Source organism: Rhamphochromis longiceps, linkage group LG16, assembly GCF_057381845.1.
Source record: "Rhamphochromis longiceps isolate RC_006_pf linkage group LG16, R_longiceps_female_GT1.1, whole genome shotgun sequence".
Lineage (NCBI taxonomy): Eukaryota > Metazoa > Chordata > Actinopteri > Cichliformes > Cichlidae > Rhamphochromis > Rhamphochromis longiceps.
In genome coordinates this window covers 36,678,238-36,699,586 of record NC_140572.1, presented here as the reverse complement: position 1 = coordinate 36,699,586, position 21,349 = coordinate 36,678,238, and the positions used below count along the sequence as shown (strand labels likewise).

The 21,349-nt window shown below is 42.0% G+C and overlaps 1 protein-coding gene across 3 annotated transcripts in view; it reads left to right on the top strand.

The window, feature by feature from the left end:
• adarb1b (adenosine deaminase RNA specific B1b) overlaps positions 1-21,349 on the top strand; it is a 126,775-nt gene that overhangs the window by 83,654 nt on the left and 21,772 nt on the right. For 2 of the 3 annotated variants that reach the window (XM_085383766.1, XM_085383765.1), the window contains 2 exons: positions 16,995-17,069; positions 20,019-20,944. In XM_085383766.1, coding sequence (XP_085239892.1) covers positions 17,042-17,069; positions 20,019-20,944 — 954 coding nt within the window. In that variant the 5' untranslated portion in view covers positions 16,995-17,041. Of the gene's footprint in view, positions 1-2,717; positions 2,793-16,994; positions 17,070-20,018; positions 20,945-21,349 lie in introns of those variants that run through there. The other variant, XM_085383767.1, reaches the window with a different exon arrangement.

The window sequence follows — 21,349 nt, the reverse complement described above, 5'->3', positions numbered from 1 at the left end:
GGTTTACAACCTCGTCCTCTCCCGAGTGTCCGTCAGTGCTACCTCCCTGCTTGACTATACCGAGCATGCGGTGTAAAAATTCAACTGCTAGATGACAGGAGAAATCTGCATTTATTTCCAGACCTCCTCATCCTCATATAAACACACAAACACATTCACCGCTCTCTCCAGGATCCCCTAACCCGGCCTTGAATGTGACAAACGGTGTTAGGTTTGAGCGCCCTGGGCGTCCAGGCGAGGAGAGCAGAAGGACGGAGGAGAGGCTTGTGCGAGGGGTGAGATGGAGAGGCTGGAGCAGGGAAAACAAGTGATAAATTTCAGAAGTAAACAGCTGCGAAGAAAAAGGAACCACCGGTGAGTTCTTACTGCTCTGTAGGATGTTCTTGAACTCCTGTTAAAACTTTTCTTGCCTTAGTTGTTGGTTTTTGTCGAGCTTTGTCCACAGAAACTTTTTAAATCATTTTAGCCGTTTCGGCAGTCGTTTAATTTTCATCTATGTTATCAACACTTGATGTCAGTGTAGAAACTCTGACATACAGCAGATAGACACGGGCGTTTGTGTCTGCGTGTGAGTCCCCTCCTACCTGTGTGCTCTGTTGGGTGCTTGAGCATTGAGCACAGCAGTGGTGGTCCTGTGTGCCGGGCATGCTCACACGCCCACGCCTTCGCACACTTCCAGACACACTCAAACATACACTCCCTTCCCCACAGGCGCTCGGTACCTATGCTGTGTCATAAATCAGAGCTGTCAAATAGATTTTACAGCTCCTAGTGAAAAGAGGAGAGGCAGCCACCCAACAACCTTGAAAAGATGGAAGAAAGCAAAAGTAGAGAAGTTTTATTAATATGAAACCTGATACCTGGACCTAAGGAATCTATAAAAGACTGACAGCACAGTTTTTCACCCAGTGCACATACGAAGCAAACTGAAAGTATCTAGGTGGTGTGAGCATGATGTGTTACCACGGTGACCACTCCATCTATAAAAGCACTGTGTGCAATGAGTCCATATGATGGTATTTACGGTTATTGTGTCTTTGGCGGACTTTGGCTTCCAGAGTTGCTGCCAAAAAAGTTGTTTAGAGCTGGCAACCAGCCCGCTGGGGATGGGTGGGTGGGGGGGATTTACTGCTGCGCTTGGGTAACGTACCCACCATACCACGCACTCTAAGAGCGACGGGGCTGCGTCGATGCAGCTTCCTACACTTTTGCTTTCACTGTGGTGCTGCTTAGAAGAGACGGGCACACTGCAGAGTTTCACTGTGACTCGTAGCACGAAGAGAAAGCAAATTATGGTAAATCTTTAAATATAACATGGAGGATATTGACGATGATAATCAGCGATCATAAGCAGATACAGGTTTAGAGGGCAGACAACCACAGAGTACCGTAGTCCCAGACTGATTGGGAGTGGTTGCTGAAGGATGCTGGTGATCGCAAAAAGGGGTACGGTGCTGCCCCAAAAAACTTGTCTGCAGTTTGCTTTGGAGACGGCGACTTGTCTGCAGACATCAACAATCAAAGCAGTCACAAGGAGGTTTGTGGTCCAGCACTGACAGCCAGCAACCTCCAACAGTCACTCAGCAACCAGTCAGGGTGGTTGTCAGTGGGTCACTGAGCGGTCTGTAGGGCTGTGTGAGTGAAGCCTTAGCTGAACAGCTAAAGGTAAACAGGCCCATCTCAACATTATGTTGTTTTATTATTATACTGTTAGGTGGGTGTGTAAAGATTCACTCGGACTTATTAAAAATCCAAATTTCATGTGGGAACTAAGATCAGTAATTTAAGTTTTTTGAAAGAAAAAAAAACGCACATACAGTGATAGTAGTTAGTGACCATGCTTGTGACCCGTGCTGTGAAATGTGAGGATGTAACTGAGGAAATAATTACAGAATCAACTGCTGTTGAATTTTGATGGTTTACTGTAGCTTTAGGAAAAGACTGGGCGCTGTAAAATACTTAAAAGCAGTCTTGTTAATGGAATAATAACCACCAAAAATCACGAGTAATTCATTGGGGAGCTGTTAATCCATCCAGTAATGATCAGTGTAATAATAGCAATAACAAAACATGCCGGGGCAAAGATTTGTTGCGCTAATGATCTGCCGTAGGTTAATTTTTCGATGCTGTTTATTATGAGACCAAAGCAGTTTTATGATCCTGTAACCTCAGAGTTGTGTACTCGTGTTGTGTCAGTTGTTCCAGACAGCATTACTCATTCTTTAAGTGGGTATTTGATTCTTGTCTAAAAACTGGGAGGGAAACATGAAGCCCATTTTTTACTATCCTCATCCAGGTGCATAAATTCCCCGATCGCTGGAGGCTCAGAGGACGTCAGTGTCCGAATGCCTGCCTCTTAATATGCAGAGCAGAGGAAAACATGTACATCCAGCAGCAGGGCTCAGGAGGCAAATCACTTCTGGCAGCCTAATTCACTGGTCATTAGAACAGCCAAATTGAATAATGGGCTCTGAAGTAAAGTGTGCATGTATGTGTGTTCATGTCCAAGTCTGTCTGATAAGGCAGGCAGGGCCATGTTGGGTGACCGTACTCTTGTGCCCCCTTTACCTTGGCCCATCAGTTTCAATCAGGCGGGATGACAGGCACTCCTCTTTCTCCCGCGACCCCTCTCCATTAGGCCACCGGTGCCCACACGTGTACTCCATTACGCTGCATTACCTGGTCAGTGCCTGGAGACATCACCTCAGGAAGTGGGAGAGGCTCGGGGCTGTACGGAAAAGAGAACCGATCCTGTTTCTATTAAGATTCCTCCTCATTCACTCTTCCTTGAGGTAATCACTAGCCTGCCAAAGTCTTATTCGGGAAAGTAATGGGATTGTGGGATGGCGACAGTAGCACTCACTTATCTAACTGCATACTTGGACAGTTAACAACGATCCCTGCTTTCCTCCTCCTGTCCCTCTCTAAATTTATTTTGTAAGTCTCATTTCTGCATCTATTCGTGGAAATGTTTTCAACCTCATGAACCTGTTTACTATAATATATGAGTTTAGATCTTGTAGGTAGTTAACATGCGACATTATCAAATTCAAGCTATAAAAAAGGAGTCAAAATGGAAAAACTTTGTTTTGGAATCTCCTCCTCATTTGAGCCGCTCCTTTTAGGGGTCGCCACAGTGCTGCCATCATGACCAATCACATGACCTCCCTCACTACATCTATGAATCTTCCTACTCTGGTAGCTCCATGTTCAACAGCTCTGCTGGTGGATGCACCATCTCAGCCTCATCTCAGCCTCTTTTCTCGAACTTTGTCTCCAACCTGAGCTGTCCGTGTGCCAATGCCACCATCTCCAACTCGTACGTTCTACCTGGTCTCGCTACAATCTTGTAAACTTTCTCATGTTTTAGAATATAGAAATATGACCACAAATCAGGAAAGATGTGGGAAACAGAGGATTGCATTTAATGCCACGAGCTATCTTCACTGTTTATCTAATTCTGTGACCTGTTTTCACATTTAACTTGACGGTCTCAGATTTGCTGCGAGCACCTTTTACCACATGAGGGTGAGTTGGGTCGGCCTGATGTGGCTTGAAATGTGATTTCAGAATAACCGGAGAATCAGACACAAATGGAATGGATAGGGACGGTGGCGCTGCCTGGTGAGCCTATCAGTCAGTGTTAAGGCTGCTGAGAGGGCTGTCTCGTAGGCAGGCTCGCCTGCACCGACCATTTCCCATGGCCATTTGTCTCTGTCCACTTTCTTTCCCTATCCTTGCCCCCCCCCCCTTTTTTTCTTTTCATCTCTTCCTCCCCCTCGTCTTCGATTGCTCATTTTGGACTCTCAGCCTTGTTCGATCTGCTATTTTTTCTGGTTCTCTGCATTTTCCACACCACCACCACAACACTCTTGTTTTCCTTTGTTCCAAGTATTCCCCCCGGCAAACAAGTTGCTTTAGCAATCAAAACTAGTAACTGGAGTAGACCTGATGATGTTTCATATTTACGTCTATCACTGTAGTCCACTGAACACCTGATTGTAAGTAAACCATTTTTTTTTACACATGTTACTTTTGCAGCCCTCTAGAAATGTTTTCATCTGTTTGAGTTAAAAAGAAAGGATTAAACGAATCTGTTGGTTATTTACAGATTTTGCAGTTACTACACTTTCATCCATCAATTCAACGAAACATATTATTTTTGTATCAACTTATAAAGCTGATGATTATTGCTAAAACACTTCTCAGTCATTTCAGTAATTACTGTTCCAGCCTCGTTTCATTTTGGAGGATTACTGTTGCTCTTAATGATCAGCGGGGAAATTGATATCCTTCTAGCAGATGACTAGCAATGAAGCTAAATAATGTGTTCGCTTACATTTACTTTTCCTGTTCCTTTGATTACTTCGTATCAAAACAACAGCACATATCAGATACGTTCTTAATTAAGATTTACCAAGATAGCTTTGAATTCCCACCATTCTGTTGTACCAGACTGCAGCACAGCTCTCTAATCTTTCTGGCATTCGTTTTATTATGTGTCAAACTCAACACGGTGTGCCACCGCACAGCTGTAAACAGACTATATAAAGTCATTACGAGCAGATGTTTATTTCTGGTTTCCTTGGAGTTGGGAGCTGTTGGTGCCTATCTCATTCTCCACTTTATCTCGTGCCAGTTCTGTGCCGTTACATCTGTGGTTTGAACAACTGTTTATGTCCTTATTTGTCATGTTAAACACAGACGGAGAAAAAGAAGATCTGTGACTAAATGAAAAGCCTAAACTATAAGAGAAGCTTTAGATTTTAAGATTTACAAGCCAACAATTAGCACATTTTGTAAACTTATTAAACATATGAACTCAAAAATCCTCATCAACAATCATATGATCGCTGGTGTTTTGTTTGTTTTCTCTGGATTATTGTCGGGGCTTTACCTTCCCGCCTTGAGGAAACTGTTGTTGTGATTTGGTGCAATATAAACAGGGCTGCACATAAGTGGTCCGCAGGTGCGCATTCGCTGAAAATAAAAATAAATAGAAGCGCACCAGATAAGAAGTTGCAACACGTGTTTGCGTACATACGATTTTCTGGAGGAGGACAGACAATTGTTTAGAACTCTTAAAGATGTCGAAGAAGCAAACTCCTTTAAGCAGTTACTTTGGTGTCAGAAGGAGTCCGAACCGCAAAAGAAACGCGTATTCTCAGAAAAGTGGTTGCAGGAGGTGAGTTGGCTTCAAAACGAGGAACGCACAGAGATGTGGTGCAGAATATGCTGTGAAAATCCCACTCTAGTGGACAAAAACACTGCCTTTTATATGTACGCAAACGCGCGTTGCAACTTCTTATCTGGCGCACGTCTTTTATTTTGACAGCGAATGCGCACATGCGGACCACTTATGTGCACCTCTGAATATAAATAAGATTAGAAGAGGGAAAACATGGAGTCCTCCAGACTAAAGAACAGAGGGACCATCTGGCTACTTATCAACGCCCACTTAAAACCCCCGAATTTTTGATAGTATGAGGGTGAATTAGTGCCTATGGGTCTGGCAGCTGGCACATCTGGAAAAGCACCATCGATGTTGAAATCTATATACAGGTTTTAGAGCAACATATGCTCCCATCCAGATAACATCTTCTTCACAGAAGTCCTTGTATTTTTCACCAAGGCAATGTTAAACCGCATACTACACCTTTTACAACAGCATGTCTTGTTGAGTGTGAGTCCTAAACTGGCCTACCTGCAGCCCAGAACAACTTTCACCAACCGAAAACATTTGGCACGTGAAATGAACGATAGAACACAGAAGCAGCTAGAGTCCTCCAGCAGCTGCTCTCGTAGGTTCCCAGATGTTTACAGACTGTCGTCGAAAGAAACGTGGGTGGTACACAGCAGTAAACATGGTCCCGTTCCACTTTTTTTGAGACATCAAGCTCAAAATGACTTTATTATTAGAGTTTGAACAAATATTAGCTGTAGCCTACATTATAATTTGTAACTTGTCTATTCATTGCACACATGAGGATGACTAAACCTTGGCTGAAATTTTAAACAAGCAGGGAAAATCTGAAATGCATCTGAAAACTTTGTGCAGTAATTTAGTCTTAGTGAATTATGCTTTCTTCTCATCTGACTGCGGCTGTACGTGAGCGTCGATTTGCTGATCAAAAGATGTTTTTGTGGTTCTGCGTAACTGATGTCAGCGCTCTGCAGTGAGTTGGCACCCAGAGGCTGAACAGTGAGTCCTTCTGGCCTTGATGGACACAGGAAACAAGCGCGGCCATTTAACCGCAGCCTTCTCTCTGGCCCAGCAGCCCTGCTCGCTGGTGCTGAGGGGAATCATAGCCGCTCACTCTGATGATTTATGACCACACCTGCAGCCAGCCTCAGAGCTTTGCATGCGTGTTTGTGTGCGTACAGTAAAGAAAAACAGAGAAAAAATGACTGTGTGTGTATGAAAGGCAAAAATCAAAAGGTATGTGTAGGTTTAAAGAAACAAAAGACTGAAACTGCATGGGCGACTTTGTTGAGTCAAGCAGAATGCTAAAATTTGAGGCGCTTTGTTTCTGGATTACAGCTTCTTATGCACGCGCTGTAGTGGAGAATAGATTACAGTGTGCTGCAAACAGAAGTCTGTGTGCTGTTCGGGTGCAGGAATACCATTATCTCTCGCCTAGCCTTTTTGACTTGGCCTTTCTTTCAATCCTCTCACTCCTCCATGAACCTTCACTCTGACTGTATTCTGAAATGCAGTTCCTCATAAAATCCATCAAATAAAAAATTCATATTGAAACTCTCTCCCTCTGTTTTCTCCACCTTTCTCCACTCCCACTATCAGCACTTCATAATGATAAATGACAGACTGTCAGATATTAAAGTCTGAAACACAATAAAAGGTTGATTCTCTCCCTTTTCCACCTCGCATCTCTCCAATTTTAGTTTCATCAGTTTTTTGTCTCTAAAACATTTTTTGTAACATTTTGGAGAAAGAAAAGTCTATTATATTTGCACAGCAGGCATTCAGCTTAGTTTTTGTATTCACAGTGAGGCATTACCAGTGTAAAGATAATAACCTTATAAAAACAGCAGGCTTCATGTTTAACATCCATTCTCTGATTTATAAAACATTAGCAGGAACTGTTTTCATCACAAAGTGAACGCTGGTGTGATTTAGCAAAGGTGCTGAATTTTCATTGGCTCCACTTTCTCAAATGTGGACATTCGCTGCTTTTCTTTAATGTGAAATTCGATTTTAAAAACAAGGAAATGTTATATTTTGTTTACATTGGAAACAGCTTCAGTTGCAGCCGTACTGCCAATTCAGTTCATGTCAAAGAATAGAGACCGTCTCGTGATGGGATCGCACCAGCAGCAACGCCCTTCAATGAGGTGATTTCTTAATCCTGAGTAAACAGTCATTACTGTGGGGTTGGTTAGTTCTGACTGTATTTTAGGAGGATTATGGTCAGATTTGCATGAAAATTTGGCTCAATTTTGAGTATATGTGGTTTCAGGGGTTTTTTGTAAAGATTATTGAACATTTAATTCAGGTAAGGTAGACCCTACAATAATACATACAGAGAAAAACCCAACAATCATATGACCCCCTGCGAGCAAGCGCTTCGGCGACAGTGGGAAGGAAAAACTCCCTTTTAGCAGGAAGAAACCTCCAGCAGAACCAGGCTCAGGGAGGGGCGGGGCCATCTGCTGCGACCGGTTGCGGCGAGAGAAGGAAGACAGGATAAAGACATGCTGTGGACAACAAGTATGATTCAATGCAGAGAGGTCTATTAACACAGTGAGCCATCCATTCTCCTCCACTTATCCTTATCAGGGTCCCGGGGGGCGGAGCCTAAACTTGCTACCATAGGACAAAAGTGGGGTACACCCACTCATCCACCAATCTGACACAGGGCTAACATAGAGCGACAGACAACCAGTCACACTCATGGGAAAATAAGAATCACCAGTTAAGCTAACTCCACTGACTGCATGTCTCTGGACTGTCCCAACAGAAAGGCCCTGGCTCAGATGATGTAGTCAAACTCTTGCTGTGACCTTCTTGTTATGAAGCAACAGTGCTAACCACCACACCTACATGCCTAAATTATTATATATCAAATTGAATTTGACACTCACTTGACAGACAGACACCTACAAAAATACTCACTGCCTTGGTGGTGGTTCAGACTACCCTGGAAACCTCCAATACTTTGTTTTTGCCACGGTGACACACCCAAACACTCACAAGTCACATAATTCATCTGGAATATATACCAGCTAAACTATAGTAACGCAGCTAGTAAAAAGTCATCCTGCTCTGTAGTTGCTTTAGTAAGGTAACATACCAAAATCAAATTGGAGCGGTGCATCTTTGCATTAGCTACGCTACGGGGGCTCCTTCTAGAGTGAGCGAGCAAGGGCAGTGCCCATCTTTCCTTCTTCTCTCACAGCTGAGCTTCAGTATTGGTTCATTACCCAGCCTGTCCTGGCACTCCAACAACAGTACCGCAGAGAGCCTGTCAGATGATGGCACTCACAAAGGTGTTTGCTGTCATGGTGTCAGTAAGATAAGCAATTTTGAATGTCTTTGCTTATTATACATACTTTTCACTCTAATAGTTTTAAGATAAAACAGTAAACTTAAAGGAATGTTAACATGTAACATGTACACCTGTGTATTGGTTAGTTCTTACTTATGCTGTGTAAGTTCATACAAATTAGCGTGATAATCTCAGGTAGAATTGCGCAGAATTAAATGCTAATACAGTTTATATTGTTTTTGTTTTGTTTTTTATATTTCTGATATATATCATTAGTCACTGCTTGTTTGTACTCTGCTGTTGATTCCTGCTGCCCACCAGGTTGTAGACTAAATGTTCTTTGAGACCAAACAATTCCAGCGACTGATCCCCTCCCACTGGGGTCCACCCCCGAGAACTACTTAGCTGAAAAGGTTTTTCTTCTTCTGTGTGCCTGTGCTCTACCAGCAGAAATGTTAATGTAAAGTACAAACCAGCTGTTAGCGTGGTTGTTTCATGATCACAATGATGTTTGAAAGCAAACGTGGTTGAAAATAGCCATTTGGTGCTGGCTTAAGTTACATAAACGAAACATTAAAACTAGCTATTTTCTGCTTAAGTTGTTAAGAATTGAAGTGAATACTAACTTTGTCAATAGTTTCTCCAATAGACTCTTGAAGGTGAGTCTCCAAGCTAACCCATCGCTTTTGCAGGCATTACCAGCATGTATAAGTCTATGGACAAGCATAGCTCCCATTTCTGTTTAAAGACTCTCTGCAGTTTATGAATTACACACTCTGAAAATGACCTAGCACGCATTTATAACTCTACAGCAAATGTCTTCATAAAATTGTTTGGTTTTTTTTTTTTTTTTTTTTTTTGAAGACTTTTCAGTGTAAAGTCAGAAAGGTCAGTCTTTTTCTTTGTTACATATATGTTTTGTGATTTCATCCCTCAGAGGATTTTCTCATAAGTCGTCTTCGGTAATTGTCTTGTGCTAAACATTCAGGTAACTTTGCTTTACAGATCAGAAAAGCTACATTCAATACAACCACAGTTCTCTGCCACGCTTTCAATTTGTTGAATAATTCTGTTTAAAGGCTTTTGTTTTTACAGAGTTGCATGGAGTTTGGTCAGCTCACAACATTAAAAATAATGAGACTGACCTCGCCTTTTGATCTTTAGGACATGAATTTTAAAAATCATCACTTAACCAGGGCAGTCACCATTACAGGATTCATTTCTCCACTACTGCAATAATGTCACACACTGCAGCGCTGCCTTTAGGTTTAAAGGTTGGATTATAGAAAGGGAGACAAAAGATAATATTATGACAATAGTAGATTTATATCTATCTGGAGAGCGATAGATTTTTCAAGCAAAAGATTTAGGCTTGGATATCAATTACTGTGCACTCAGGTGATAAAATAATCAGATATATTTCTCTGAAAAGATTGTACTTTTATTAAAAAGCACATTCCAGCATGCATTAGATGGCAAACCAATGAAAAATAAAGCTGAGAAATAGTAACAAGATCATTAATACCAAGAATTAATCTAGCACCAGTATGATTCTGAAGATTAAGGACTTTTTGTCTCGGTAGCCCTCAGCAGTGTGGAGATAAGTTGGTTCATTGCTGTATTTTTGCAAGGATGCTTTTCTTGTGTCTGCAGGTGACAGGAGCTAAGTGGGGGGGTTGTTTTCAGAGCTTGTCTTGCTCTTGTCAACACAGCAGCATGTCAGGCTGCTGAAAGTTTGAAGGGGGAAGCTTTTGTCTTTTAATATGCTGTTAATGTAGTCTGGCTGACAGTAGTAGATTGTCTCACTGGGCCAAAGCACTGGGTGGTGTCGCTGACGCTTTCTGCCAACACTGCAAGCTGAAAAATTACGGGAGGCATGAAGTGCTGAATGAATTGCTTTTAAGTAATTTCATCCATCAAAAAAAAGCAAGATGCAATGTTGTTGTTTTTTTATGACAATTGGAGTTTTCAGGTTCTGCCTGTGTTCAAAGCTTTTCGAGCTACTTCTCGATACTGTCAGATAACATTCAAAGACAGACATGAAGAGAACTCGTAGCCTTTTCTTAAAAGCAGTTTATTTTCAATTACAGTGCAGCTACATATCTCGAGTGAAAGGGAAGGACTCAAATAAAAGGAGATAAGGGCTTTGAAAATCCTAGCACCTTCCCCAGCTTCTGTACGATCACACAAAAGATCAAACCTTTCATTTGAGACGACAGTAGAAACCTGACTTTACACTGACCCATATCAGAGGCTATCATGTTGTCATGGGACCAATTAGAAACCATCATTTCATCCGTGGGGCAATTGCCATGCCATCACCGATACAAAGTGTAACTTGTGTCCTTTTTTGATACACATTGAGGTTTTTTTGTAATATTTTCTTTGCATTTAAACAGCCAGCGTCTGCGATGGAAGGCGGACGCATCGTGCACGGGATTCTTTATCATTTAGAAAACACGAACTAGTCGTGGGATTGTATTCCTCTGAAACATGGACAGGTTCAGATAGAAACAAATGAGTGAGGATATGTGAAAGGCAGAGCAGTGATGTAGTTTAGAAACATTCTGAGTAGAATATAGTGACGATGAGCGCAGAGCTTACCAGTGCCCTTTAAACCTGTCAGCTCAGTTCATAAACCACATGCAAGGGTGGACAGTACAACATACAGAAAGGTAGGAAATGGCTCCTAAATCATTTTGACGCAGCTTAAAGCTATTTAATGTTCACAGTTGCATAATTCTAAGCTAGTAAATGCAGTAGTTCAGGGTGATGGACCTGCCTGGATTGGATGGCACTGGCGTCAAAAATGAAAGCTGACTGACCACCAAATAAAGACGCCAAATACCGAGACTTGAATCTAAAGAGGCACTCGGAGTTCTTGTATGCGCCCTGCACCCTGCTCATCAGGCAGATCTGTGTCCCAAGCATTTTAAAAGCCCTCGCTCACCATTTGCAGTGAAAGGTCAGGTATACAAGCAAAGACTAGAAAAGTCAGGCAGTATTTGACGAGTAGAGGATACTGAACATCACAGTTAATCCCATTCTGCCACTGAGACACAGCACTAAGGTAATGTGTACACAAAGTGCATGCCTACAGTTTTTCAGGGCTCCTGTTTATCAGAGGTTTGAGCATAATATGATTAAAGAGCGTCATGATGTTGTTGTTTACTTGGAGAGAGTTGCCGACAGAATTCAGCACAATCACAGATTCAGTGTGTTGAATATGTGCCCTGTGTTCTTGTACTGGAGAGAATTTATCCGAAGCTCAGAGCTGAACCACAGCTTACTGTCCGGTAACACATCTATAAATGCCTACTTGCCCCACACACTCGTTTGTTCTTGTTGTCATGTCTTTTTATGTTTGTCATCCTCTCTCAGAAGTATCGGGGGATCGGCTTCATCGCTTCGATATCAGTGATTCTTTTTCATTCGCATGTGGGATTTAAGTCTTAATACATGTGTGCCCAATTTTCTTTGATAGGTTTTACATAAAAAGCATAGAGATCCAGTTTCAGACGGTGCATTTTTGTTAATTATTAAGTCGGTCTTCCATGCAAGCAAAATGATTTGGTTAGAAACCTCAAATCATGATGGAAAATCTGCCTACACAAGCCGTCATAGGCAGTTTGTTTTAAATGGGATGAACCCCACGGCCTGCCAAGGGCAGACCTTTCCATCTCCTTCTGTTTTGAAGGAGATAATGATTCTCTTTTACTTGGAATAGGATTGCATTTTCTATCTCTCTCATCCTGCGTTCCTCACTCACCTTTACCTTTCCATCGCCCTGTTCCGCTTCCCCCTCACCCCGCCTCCTCCCATCAGTCGGCCACTGCGGGTACTCCCTCCACAGTGGCGATGCTCTATCGCTCCGTCACAGTGCAAGCGAGGGATGAGAGACAAATCAAAACCACCTTATTTCCCCTTAGTCCCTCTCACCATGCCAGATTGAATTTGAGCTTTTCATCTTTCTCATCTTTCTCTTTTCCCCGCCTCCCTTGGCGTCCACTCAGAATTACCTGGAACCGAACCATCTCGCGACTTGATGACACACAATCGTTTATGCGCGTGAGGCCAGATAGTTGGCAGCCCTCGGCTCAGGTTCTTTTGGTTCGTTTTAAATTTTGTACTTCAGTCACGTGCGTTTTAAAAAACGGTCAATACCAAAATCCGTGACACCTTGCCTTTTCCAGTGTCTTGTAAATCCTCATGCATGCAAATGTCCAGATTAGTTTTGCAGGCTTTAATGTCCAAAAATGTCTGATCTTTAAAAGAGAAATGTTGAAATCCCATAAGAATGCCTATTTTTATATTCTCGCAGCCTTCTTGGCTCATTCTATATGGGGTTTAAATCCTCTTGGTACTAAATAAGATTTATATAAATCAATTTTTATTTTATGATAAAACATATTTTTGGCTGCATTCCAGTGGTAAAAATTACTTAGTTGTCTGTCATATGCAAAGTGCATAGTTACAGTTGCTACCAAGCCATTTATAATGTTAATTATAGAGTGTATCACACTACAAAGCATCTGCATTTCTCAGGGCATGGACACTTATTACAGGTCTGTCAGCTGTACATCCATGAAACGTGTGAAATTCCTCCACATCCCAACGGTGCACAATTAGATTGAGATCTGGTGATTGGAAAACCAGCAGCTTGAACCAAACGATACAACGCAGGATTGATCCATGCTTCCACATGGGTTGGGCCAAATTACAATCCAAATATCGCAGTCAGAAATCAAGACTCATAAGACCAAAAATGTATTTCCTATTTTCTGTTGTACAATTTTGATGAGCCCATGTGAAGTGTAGCTTCAGTTTCCTGTTCTTAGATGACAGGAGTGTGCTCTTATATAGTTATAGCTCTTATAGTTACTGTTAGTGTTGTCCTCATGTATTTTCAGAGCTTTCTCTGTAATTGTTTCTATTGGAAAATCCCAGCAGATCAGCAGTTTTTGAAACACTCCACCAACCACCAAATTCAAAATCACCGAAGTCTCCTTTCTTCCCTAATCTGGTGCCCATATTGAACTTAAGAAGGTTGCCATGTTTAAATATCTACTTTGGACACGTTTAACAGGTAAACTTAATGATGTGGTGAGTCAGTACAACACGTGCATTTATACCTGTGGCTAACTTAGAAACACCTGGTATGCATGGTTTTGGATGAGACCTTGGGCACCATGTTATTTCTAATAAAGTTGATATCTTCAAAACTGGGAAATGATGTGTAGATATCACTGTAAACAAGAAGAAAAACATATACATTTGATTTGATCTGATAGGCCAGTAACACATTCACTTTAGGCACATTAACAAATCTACAAATGTTATTTTTGACAACTGTAGTCGATTTTTACTGTATGAATTATTTTTGTGAAGCTGTCATTACTGAGCAGACGTGAGCACAGACATATTTAGAAGATTTATGGCCAGGGTGGTCTGATCTGAAAATCAAAACTGACAGACGCATTAGCATCGCCTGCTAATTAGACTGCACAGCAGTGTGTGTTGGAGGAATACGACTGACAAAGTGAACTGAATGGAATTTGGTTTTGTACTTAGACAAAATGACTCTAATTCATTTACCCACAATTGGCCAATCCTCAAAATGAAAAGTCTGCAATCATAAAATCATAAAGCATGGTGCGGTGCAGAAGTAGAAACTTGTAACTAACTGGTCTCGCGTGTCGATGTGATTCTCACTTGCTACATGAGCATGTGGGGGGCCGTGACACCTGGCTTCTGCTACCTGAGAAAAATGACTCTCATCTCCCTCTCGGTTGGACTTACTCCCACCCATCCTCCCTTCACCCCACCTTTTCATTTTCAATTATGGGTTGGAATATGAATCTTTAATAGGGTGATAATTGTGCTAGCATATTTGCTGTCACCCACCATTAGGCCAGATTAATTAGCCCATTTAGTTTAGCTTAAGAAAGTGTCTAGCTGAGGAATGGGGGCACTGATGGGAGGCGGGCAGAGAGTAGAATCAGCACAATCTGTTCTATATCATAGTGCCATCTTTTTCCTGCTTTCTTTCCCTCTCTTTGTGCTTCTGTGCCTTTTCCCCCCTTTGCCACTTTAACTCTTTTTCTCATCTAACAAAGTCTGTTAGTCTGTTTCATCAGCTGCTCCCGTCTGCCCTGCTCTCAGCAATATTTTCTGTCGCTCTATGAGTTTTCAAGTGGTTGGTGGGGAAATTGATGGTGCAGTCGAGTGACACAGTTGAAACTTTCTGCAACTATTAATTCTGTAATTACCAGTATAGCCAGTGGTGTATTTTTCTTTCCAGCCAACCTAGTTTTCTAAAAGTGACATTTTTGGAGATGAAAAATATGTCAATTAGGTTGAAGTAGTTATGAAACTGATTTATCTGGTTGATAAAATTAAATTCAGTCAGTGGTTACTGATTTCCACCTGTCCAAGGTGGTGCCTGCTGCTGGAAAGCTGAAATAGGTTCTTCTTCTACTCATTTAATACACAGAAACACATTTTATACTTAAGTAAATGAGCTCCCACTTGAACAAACTGATGCAAATGGTTTTTTTTTTATTACGGTCATGGTGATTTTGCTTTGGGGCAAGGCCAAAACCTCTTTTTGTATGCATGAAAAACCCTGCTAGCAGCAATCAGAACACAGAATACATTCACAGAAATACTGATGAAGATGGCATCGCGAATTGTTTCACGAATGGAGACCAAAAAACATCTAAAAGAATAAATATTAGCTTTACAGTTTTTAAGTGGCTAGAAGCCACTGTGACGGGGAAGCAGCTGAGGTGGTCTTTTGGCATCTGGTCCCTCTGGAGGTCTTTCAGCCACGTTCAACTGCGTGGAGATTCCAGAGTGGACCTCAAGCCCACAGAAGAGGTTTATATATATCTCATTTTAGTCTGTCACCTATCACCTTCAGGATCCCTCAGGAGGAACTGGAAAGTCTTGCCAGGGAGATGGACTCGTGCTTAGCTTTCACTTCAGCCTTTACAGCTTTTTTCTTTTTCATGTGATATAAAAAGGTGGATTTTGAAATTAACATTAACTGTCCAACATCTCATTTTTTGTTTTGTTTTTTGGTCTTTTTTATATTTCAAAGTTTTGAAACTAAATTATTTAACTGTATTTGATATTTGTGTGTGGAGGTGTATATGTGTGATTTACTTAGATATTGTCTGTGCCTGTCGAGTGACTGGATGAAGTTAGCTAGTAGCTAAATATGGAGATTACTGTTCTCAAAAACATTGGTGTCGCGGAAGAGACTGAACTGAATTTATGATAACTATGACCAAAAGAAATGAACATGATTCTGAGGAGCTTGCAAGAAACTATGACGAGAAAACACAAAACATGACCTGAACAGATTCACGAAATACCTGAAACCTGACGTGACGTGAAGGGAGGACAACAGACGCACCGACCCTGAACAGAAGAAGACAGAGAACTTAAATACACAGTGGAAACACCTGGGGAGACACAGCTGACACAAATGAACATGACGCTACAGGGGAAGTGAAACTAAACACACTGAACATGGAAACACTAGACCCTTCAAAATAACACAGGAAACATGGAGAGACAAAGACACAACAACACGAGCTTGACAATGGAACATGGAACTTTTGGCATAGAACACAAGACCAACTCGCTAGGAGAGGTAAATGGAAACAGGTAAGGGAGACGATGGCACGGGCATAACGAGACAGACTTCACAGAAGACAGGAAAAGACTGATGGAGACCTAGAAGAAGCATAAACCAGACTAAGACTCAACTAAGAAACACTAAATAATAATACTGAAACTTAACATTATCTCATAATTATTCAAAAACACAAAATAACTCAACACAGACCCAGCCCCTGACAGCTGGTCCTGTGGTGGGTTTAATCTCCTCACACTTTCTGCATGAAGAGAGGTGACGTAGTTCCAAATGCCTGCTTATTGTTGGTCCACACATTTTTTTCTCTGGATGGAATCAGACACTCGTGAATCACCGCAAACTGAAAACTAGTGAAAAGGCAACCATATAACCGTATAAGCCAACATTTCAGTTGCATGCAACCATTTGATTCTATGTTAGTGTGAAAGTAATGCTTAACAGGGCTTTAATCGCACTCTCCACCTTGGGATAAGTTGTGGGTGTATATGTGGCAGCAGAGTGACTTGGCCATGTCACTAGCTGTATATCTCTCAGCAGGCAGTAGGAAATGAGGTCTAATCGGAGGGATATTAAAGTCACAATAGACTGCTCCTGCTATTAAGGCCTGTCAGCCCTGGCCTCCTCTCTCACCTTGATGTCGCTCAGTCTCTGAATATTTATATGTCTACATGAGGGGCTACTTACAGAGTGAAATGTGTGCACGGTTCTCTGTGTGCGTGTGTGCTAGAAATTTATCATGGCCGTAGCTGCCCGAGCTCTTTGAATATGTTTACGTGCATCATTCTGTCTGTGCTCATGCAGTCCACCTTCCTGTCCTCCCCCAGGTGCAGCGGGTGCGAGGCTGCTCTCAGGTCAGAGCAAACCCGTGGCCATGGATGTGGATGAGGAAGAGAATATGAGTGAGTCGGCTCGGATTTTCTCATTTGTCCGTCTGTCTGTCCGTGTTCCTGTCTGTGCGGTACATTTAAATGTCTGCTTGTACTTTTGTTTCCCTTCTTTCTGTCCGCCTGCGTGTCTTCCCTTTTACGTCCCTCTGTCTTCCTCTGCTGTGTAATCAGTGTGGACACAGTTTGGTTGCTTACATAACGCAAGTGTTTTTTCTAGCGTCTAGTCCACATTTTTAAAGTGAATCGTCTGACATGCTAGGACAAACCAAAACTGATGAAAATTAAAACTGATTTTTTTTTTTCAAAGCGCCATTCGTACTCGTGTTGTGAATTATCCTCACCGAGGCACAAAGCAACACGTTCACATGCAAATAAATATCGCTAATGCCGCTGAAACTTTTTAGAGGACAGCTAATCATTAAATCTGAGGTGCTCCAGGCCACACTTCAGATTCTCTCTACCTCCATCTCTTGCTTTAGAAAATCTTTTCTGCTCCAGTTTGTTGAACTTTAATTAGACACTTTGGTTTGAACTCGGCAGCCGAGGCTCAGAAAGCACGGAGACACTTGACAGAGTTTGTTTCCACACACCTACAACCATTTTGAGCTCATATTCAAAGGTAGCTGCCATCCCTGTAGAGCCCTAACTTCCGATTCTAATGAACAGTGGTGTCATACTTGCTGTTTCTGCCCTGCAAAGAAGCATGTTATGTTGCTCCATTAAGTCAAATAAGCAGTTGCAAAACAGTCTTTGTTGTCTCCCACAGCCTCTGAAGCCCCTTTCTTACATTTTTACTGCCAGTCAAAAGATGGATTTGAAGATAAAACAGCCCGAGCTCACAGAGCCCCGTTTCTTTAATACAGAGGGAACACCAGAGGAAAGCATGAAAGAATTCCTAGCTTTTATGTGACAACCTTAGCAGCTCTCGAAATTCTTTAATCACATGAATCATCCCAAATCAAAACCTCAACAAACAAGTTACTCTTTGAGTGAAGCTGCAGTAACAGGCTGCAGTATTTGGTTCACGCAGCCCTCGCTGAGGATTTCAGCTCTGAAAGAATCGGGCATATGGGATTCTTTTTTTTTTTTCTTTGTGTAACTAATGGATGCTGATTACACAAACGCTGGCATGATAATGATCACAACTGCATGTGTGTGCCATATTTCAGTGCATGGCATCGTGGCTGTTGCTCCATCGCTTATTGAGTATTAGTGTACATCTATCCTGAAAAGTTATGACTATAAAGTGAATAGAACGAATACAGTGAATTGTATGTATTCAATAAATAATTTTAGAGTGGGGGGAAAGGGAGCTCTAGATTTTTCTATGTGCCACTTGTATGTGTGCAGCATGCCAGACTCCTCATTTTGGGTTTTTTATGTTTTTAGTAGCTTTTTGGTCCATTCATACCATGAAACATGGCTAACGAGGTTTTATTACTACTAAATGTTTGCATTTGTATCTTTTATGCAATTATTTTCATTGAAAACATCAGATTTTGCAAAGAAATTGCAAAGAAACTAAATAAGCCAAGCGCTGCACGCTGTACATTTTAAAATGTATTTAGTTTATATTATGTCCTGGTTGCTAAACCACTCGGCTAACGCAGCGGTATCTGTGGTGGTTAAAGATCAGCAGCACAGGCCGTACCTCACAGATTATCTCCATTCTAATAGGTTATAGTTATTTTTGGCTACAGCTGTGCACAGTTGCCCACCTCCTTTAATTTGCCAAACATGAATATCACTTTGCAGAATGCATGAACAAACCAAACAATATTGCATGTTTTCAGCTCATAAAATGAGGGATGTGCATTTTGTGTTCATGATCTTAGGAATATTTATTTATTTATTTATTTTTTGGCCTTGAGACGTGTCAGTCGCAGTATGCAGATGGTTCCGGCATGTCATTTTGCAACCTAAACACTGTGTTCTCTGACAAGCTCCATGGGGGGGATCTCAGAGGCGCAGGGTCTTATGAATGGCACCTCATTAGAAGCAGTTTTTCAATTCAGATTGTCCTCATTTTAAATATGACAGTGATTCTTTAAAAAAAAAATCTCATCTAAAAGGAATAAAGTGCATTTTAACCTCCCACCGTGTCACCAGTCAAGAATTTAGGATCCTGCAGTAGGTGGAGTCTTCTCCTTCTGCCTCTTTGATGTACTCTCCTGTTTGCCTGGTCCTCAGCTCCTCCCCCTGCACTACTCCCCCTGCACTCCCTCAACCCAACCTACTATCCCACTCATGCACACTGCGGCCTCTCTTTCTCCTGAGTACCGCAAGGAGTAACCTATCAAGCCTTTGCTGAAGGATGTTATAAATGAAAATTTTTGCCAATATTCCATCCACTTTGTTAACTGGATTCAGTGATATGTGTTCCCCAGAACGGTATATATCTCACTGCTGTGGTTTAAAACTGAACACTGGAAGCATTTGTGGGTTTTCTACGTGAATTCAGTCGATTAAAAATTAATAGGAAAAAGGTCTGTTGGCGTGTGAGTGTGTTTCTGTTGAGTATCGATACGTGTGCTTGTATGTGTGTCTTTATGTTTGAGACCTGCAACACTGTGAAACCAGAAAAATAGATCCTTTTTCTTAGTATAACAATCTTAAACTTTAATTGTGAAAAAAGTAACATTTTGATTTCCAATTTAAAGACTCCTTGATCAAAAAAATAAATAAAATGAAGCAATACTTTTATTCAGAAATTTGGCAAAGATACAGTTTTGAGCATTTTTCAAGGTCAAAACATGTACCGATGTTCTGCTATTTGTAGTTATATCATAGGTATATCTTAATTTTTTTGGAGGTAGTTAAAAATTCAGCCTCTCTTGCAACTTGACACAGGAACACAAATCATTGGTTCAGTTCCAAAGAGTGATAAAGGAATCTATAAATTTTGCATTTACAAGATCCTGCAACGAAGGCGTTGTAAGTTACTCTTTCTGGGCACCGCAGGTTCAAGCAGCACCGACGTAAAGGAAAACCGAAACCTGGACAACGTGTCCTGCAAAGACGGGGTGGGAGTGGCTGAACAGCTCCCCAATGGCAGTGGCCTGGGCAGTCGAAAGCGACCGCTAGAAGAGGGAAACAATGGCCACACGCATTCCAAGTTCCGGGCTAAGAAGCGCAAGAAAACACCGGGCCCGGTCCTGCCCAAGAACGCTCTGATGCAGCTGAATGAAATCAAACCAGGTCTACAGTACAAACTGCTGTCTCAGACAGGCCCGGTGCATGCGCCAGTGTTTGTCATGACCGTGGAGGTCAATGGACAGATGTTTGAAGGCATGGGCCCAACAAAGAAGAAGGCTAAGCTAAACGCAGCTGAGAAAGCGCTGCGTTCCTTCGTCCAGTTCCCCAACGCTTCAGAGGCGCATCTGGCCATGGGCCGAACGCTGACAGTGAACACAGACTTTACATCGGATCAAGCTGACTTCCCCGACATGCTCTTCAACGGCTTTGAGACGCCAGCCGCGCCGGAAGAATCCTTCTATCTGGGCTCCAACGGTAGCAGCTCCCTAAATTCACTAGGGGAGTATCCACTGCCCACACCACCTGGCAGTGTCCTTGTCCAGCCCCCACTGCCCCCTCCATCTGCATTCAGCTCGCCCTCCAGTGGCAAAAACCCAGTCATGATCCTCAATGAGCTTAGGCCGGGTCTCAAATATGACTTTGTCTCAGAGAGCGGTGAGAGTCACGCCAAGAATTTTGTGATGTCAGTAACAGTGGATTCACAGACATTTGAAGGATCAGGGCGCAACAAGAAGCTGGCTAAAGCCCGGGCAGCGCAAGCCGCCCTGTCTGCACTGTTCAACATGCAGCTAGACCAGACACCATCTCGGCAACCCATACCAAGAGAGGGATTGCAGCTTCACCTACCCCAGGTAAGAGGTTTCTTTTTTGAATTCAAACAGCCAAAGAAACACGTCATCTAAGGATTTTCTGATTGCATCCTGCCTTTAGGCTCTTCATTATACATTTATATCTGCGACAGACTTGTTATTAAAACCCTTATTATAAAAAAAAACATGTGCATTATCATATCTCATCATAAAACTATCAGATGCACCAGTGGGTATCAGTTAAGCAGGACTGTTTTATAATGCATAAGGATAAACAATAGACTCGTGCTTCCTCACATACTGTTCCACTAAATGCTTACATAGGTCATGAGTTACATTGTGGGGCGATCGATATGAAGTGTTGATTTTGAGAAATTGCAGATAAGAACATGATTATTGCTGGAAGAATTCAGAAAATTATGCACTGTTTTTAATTCCAGGGAGCGA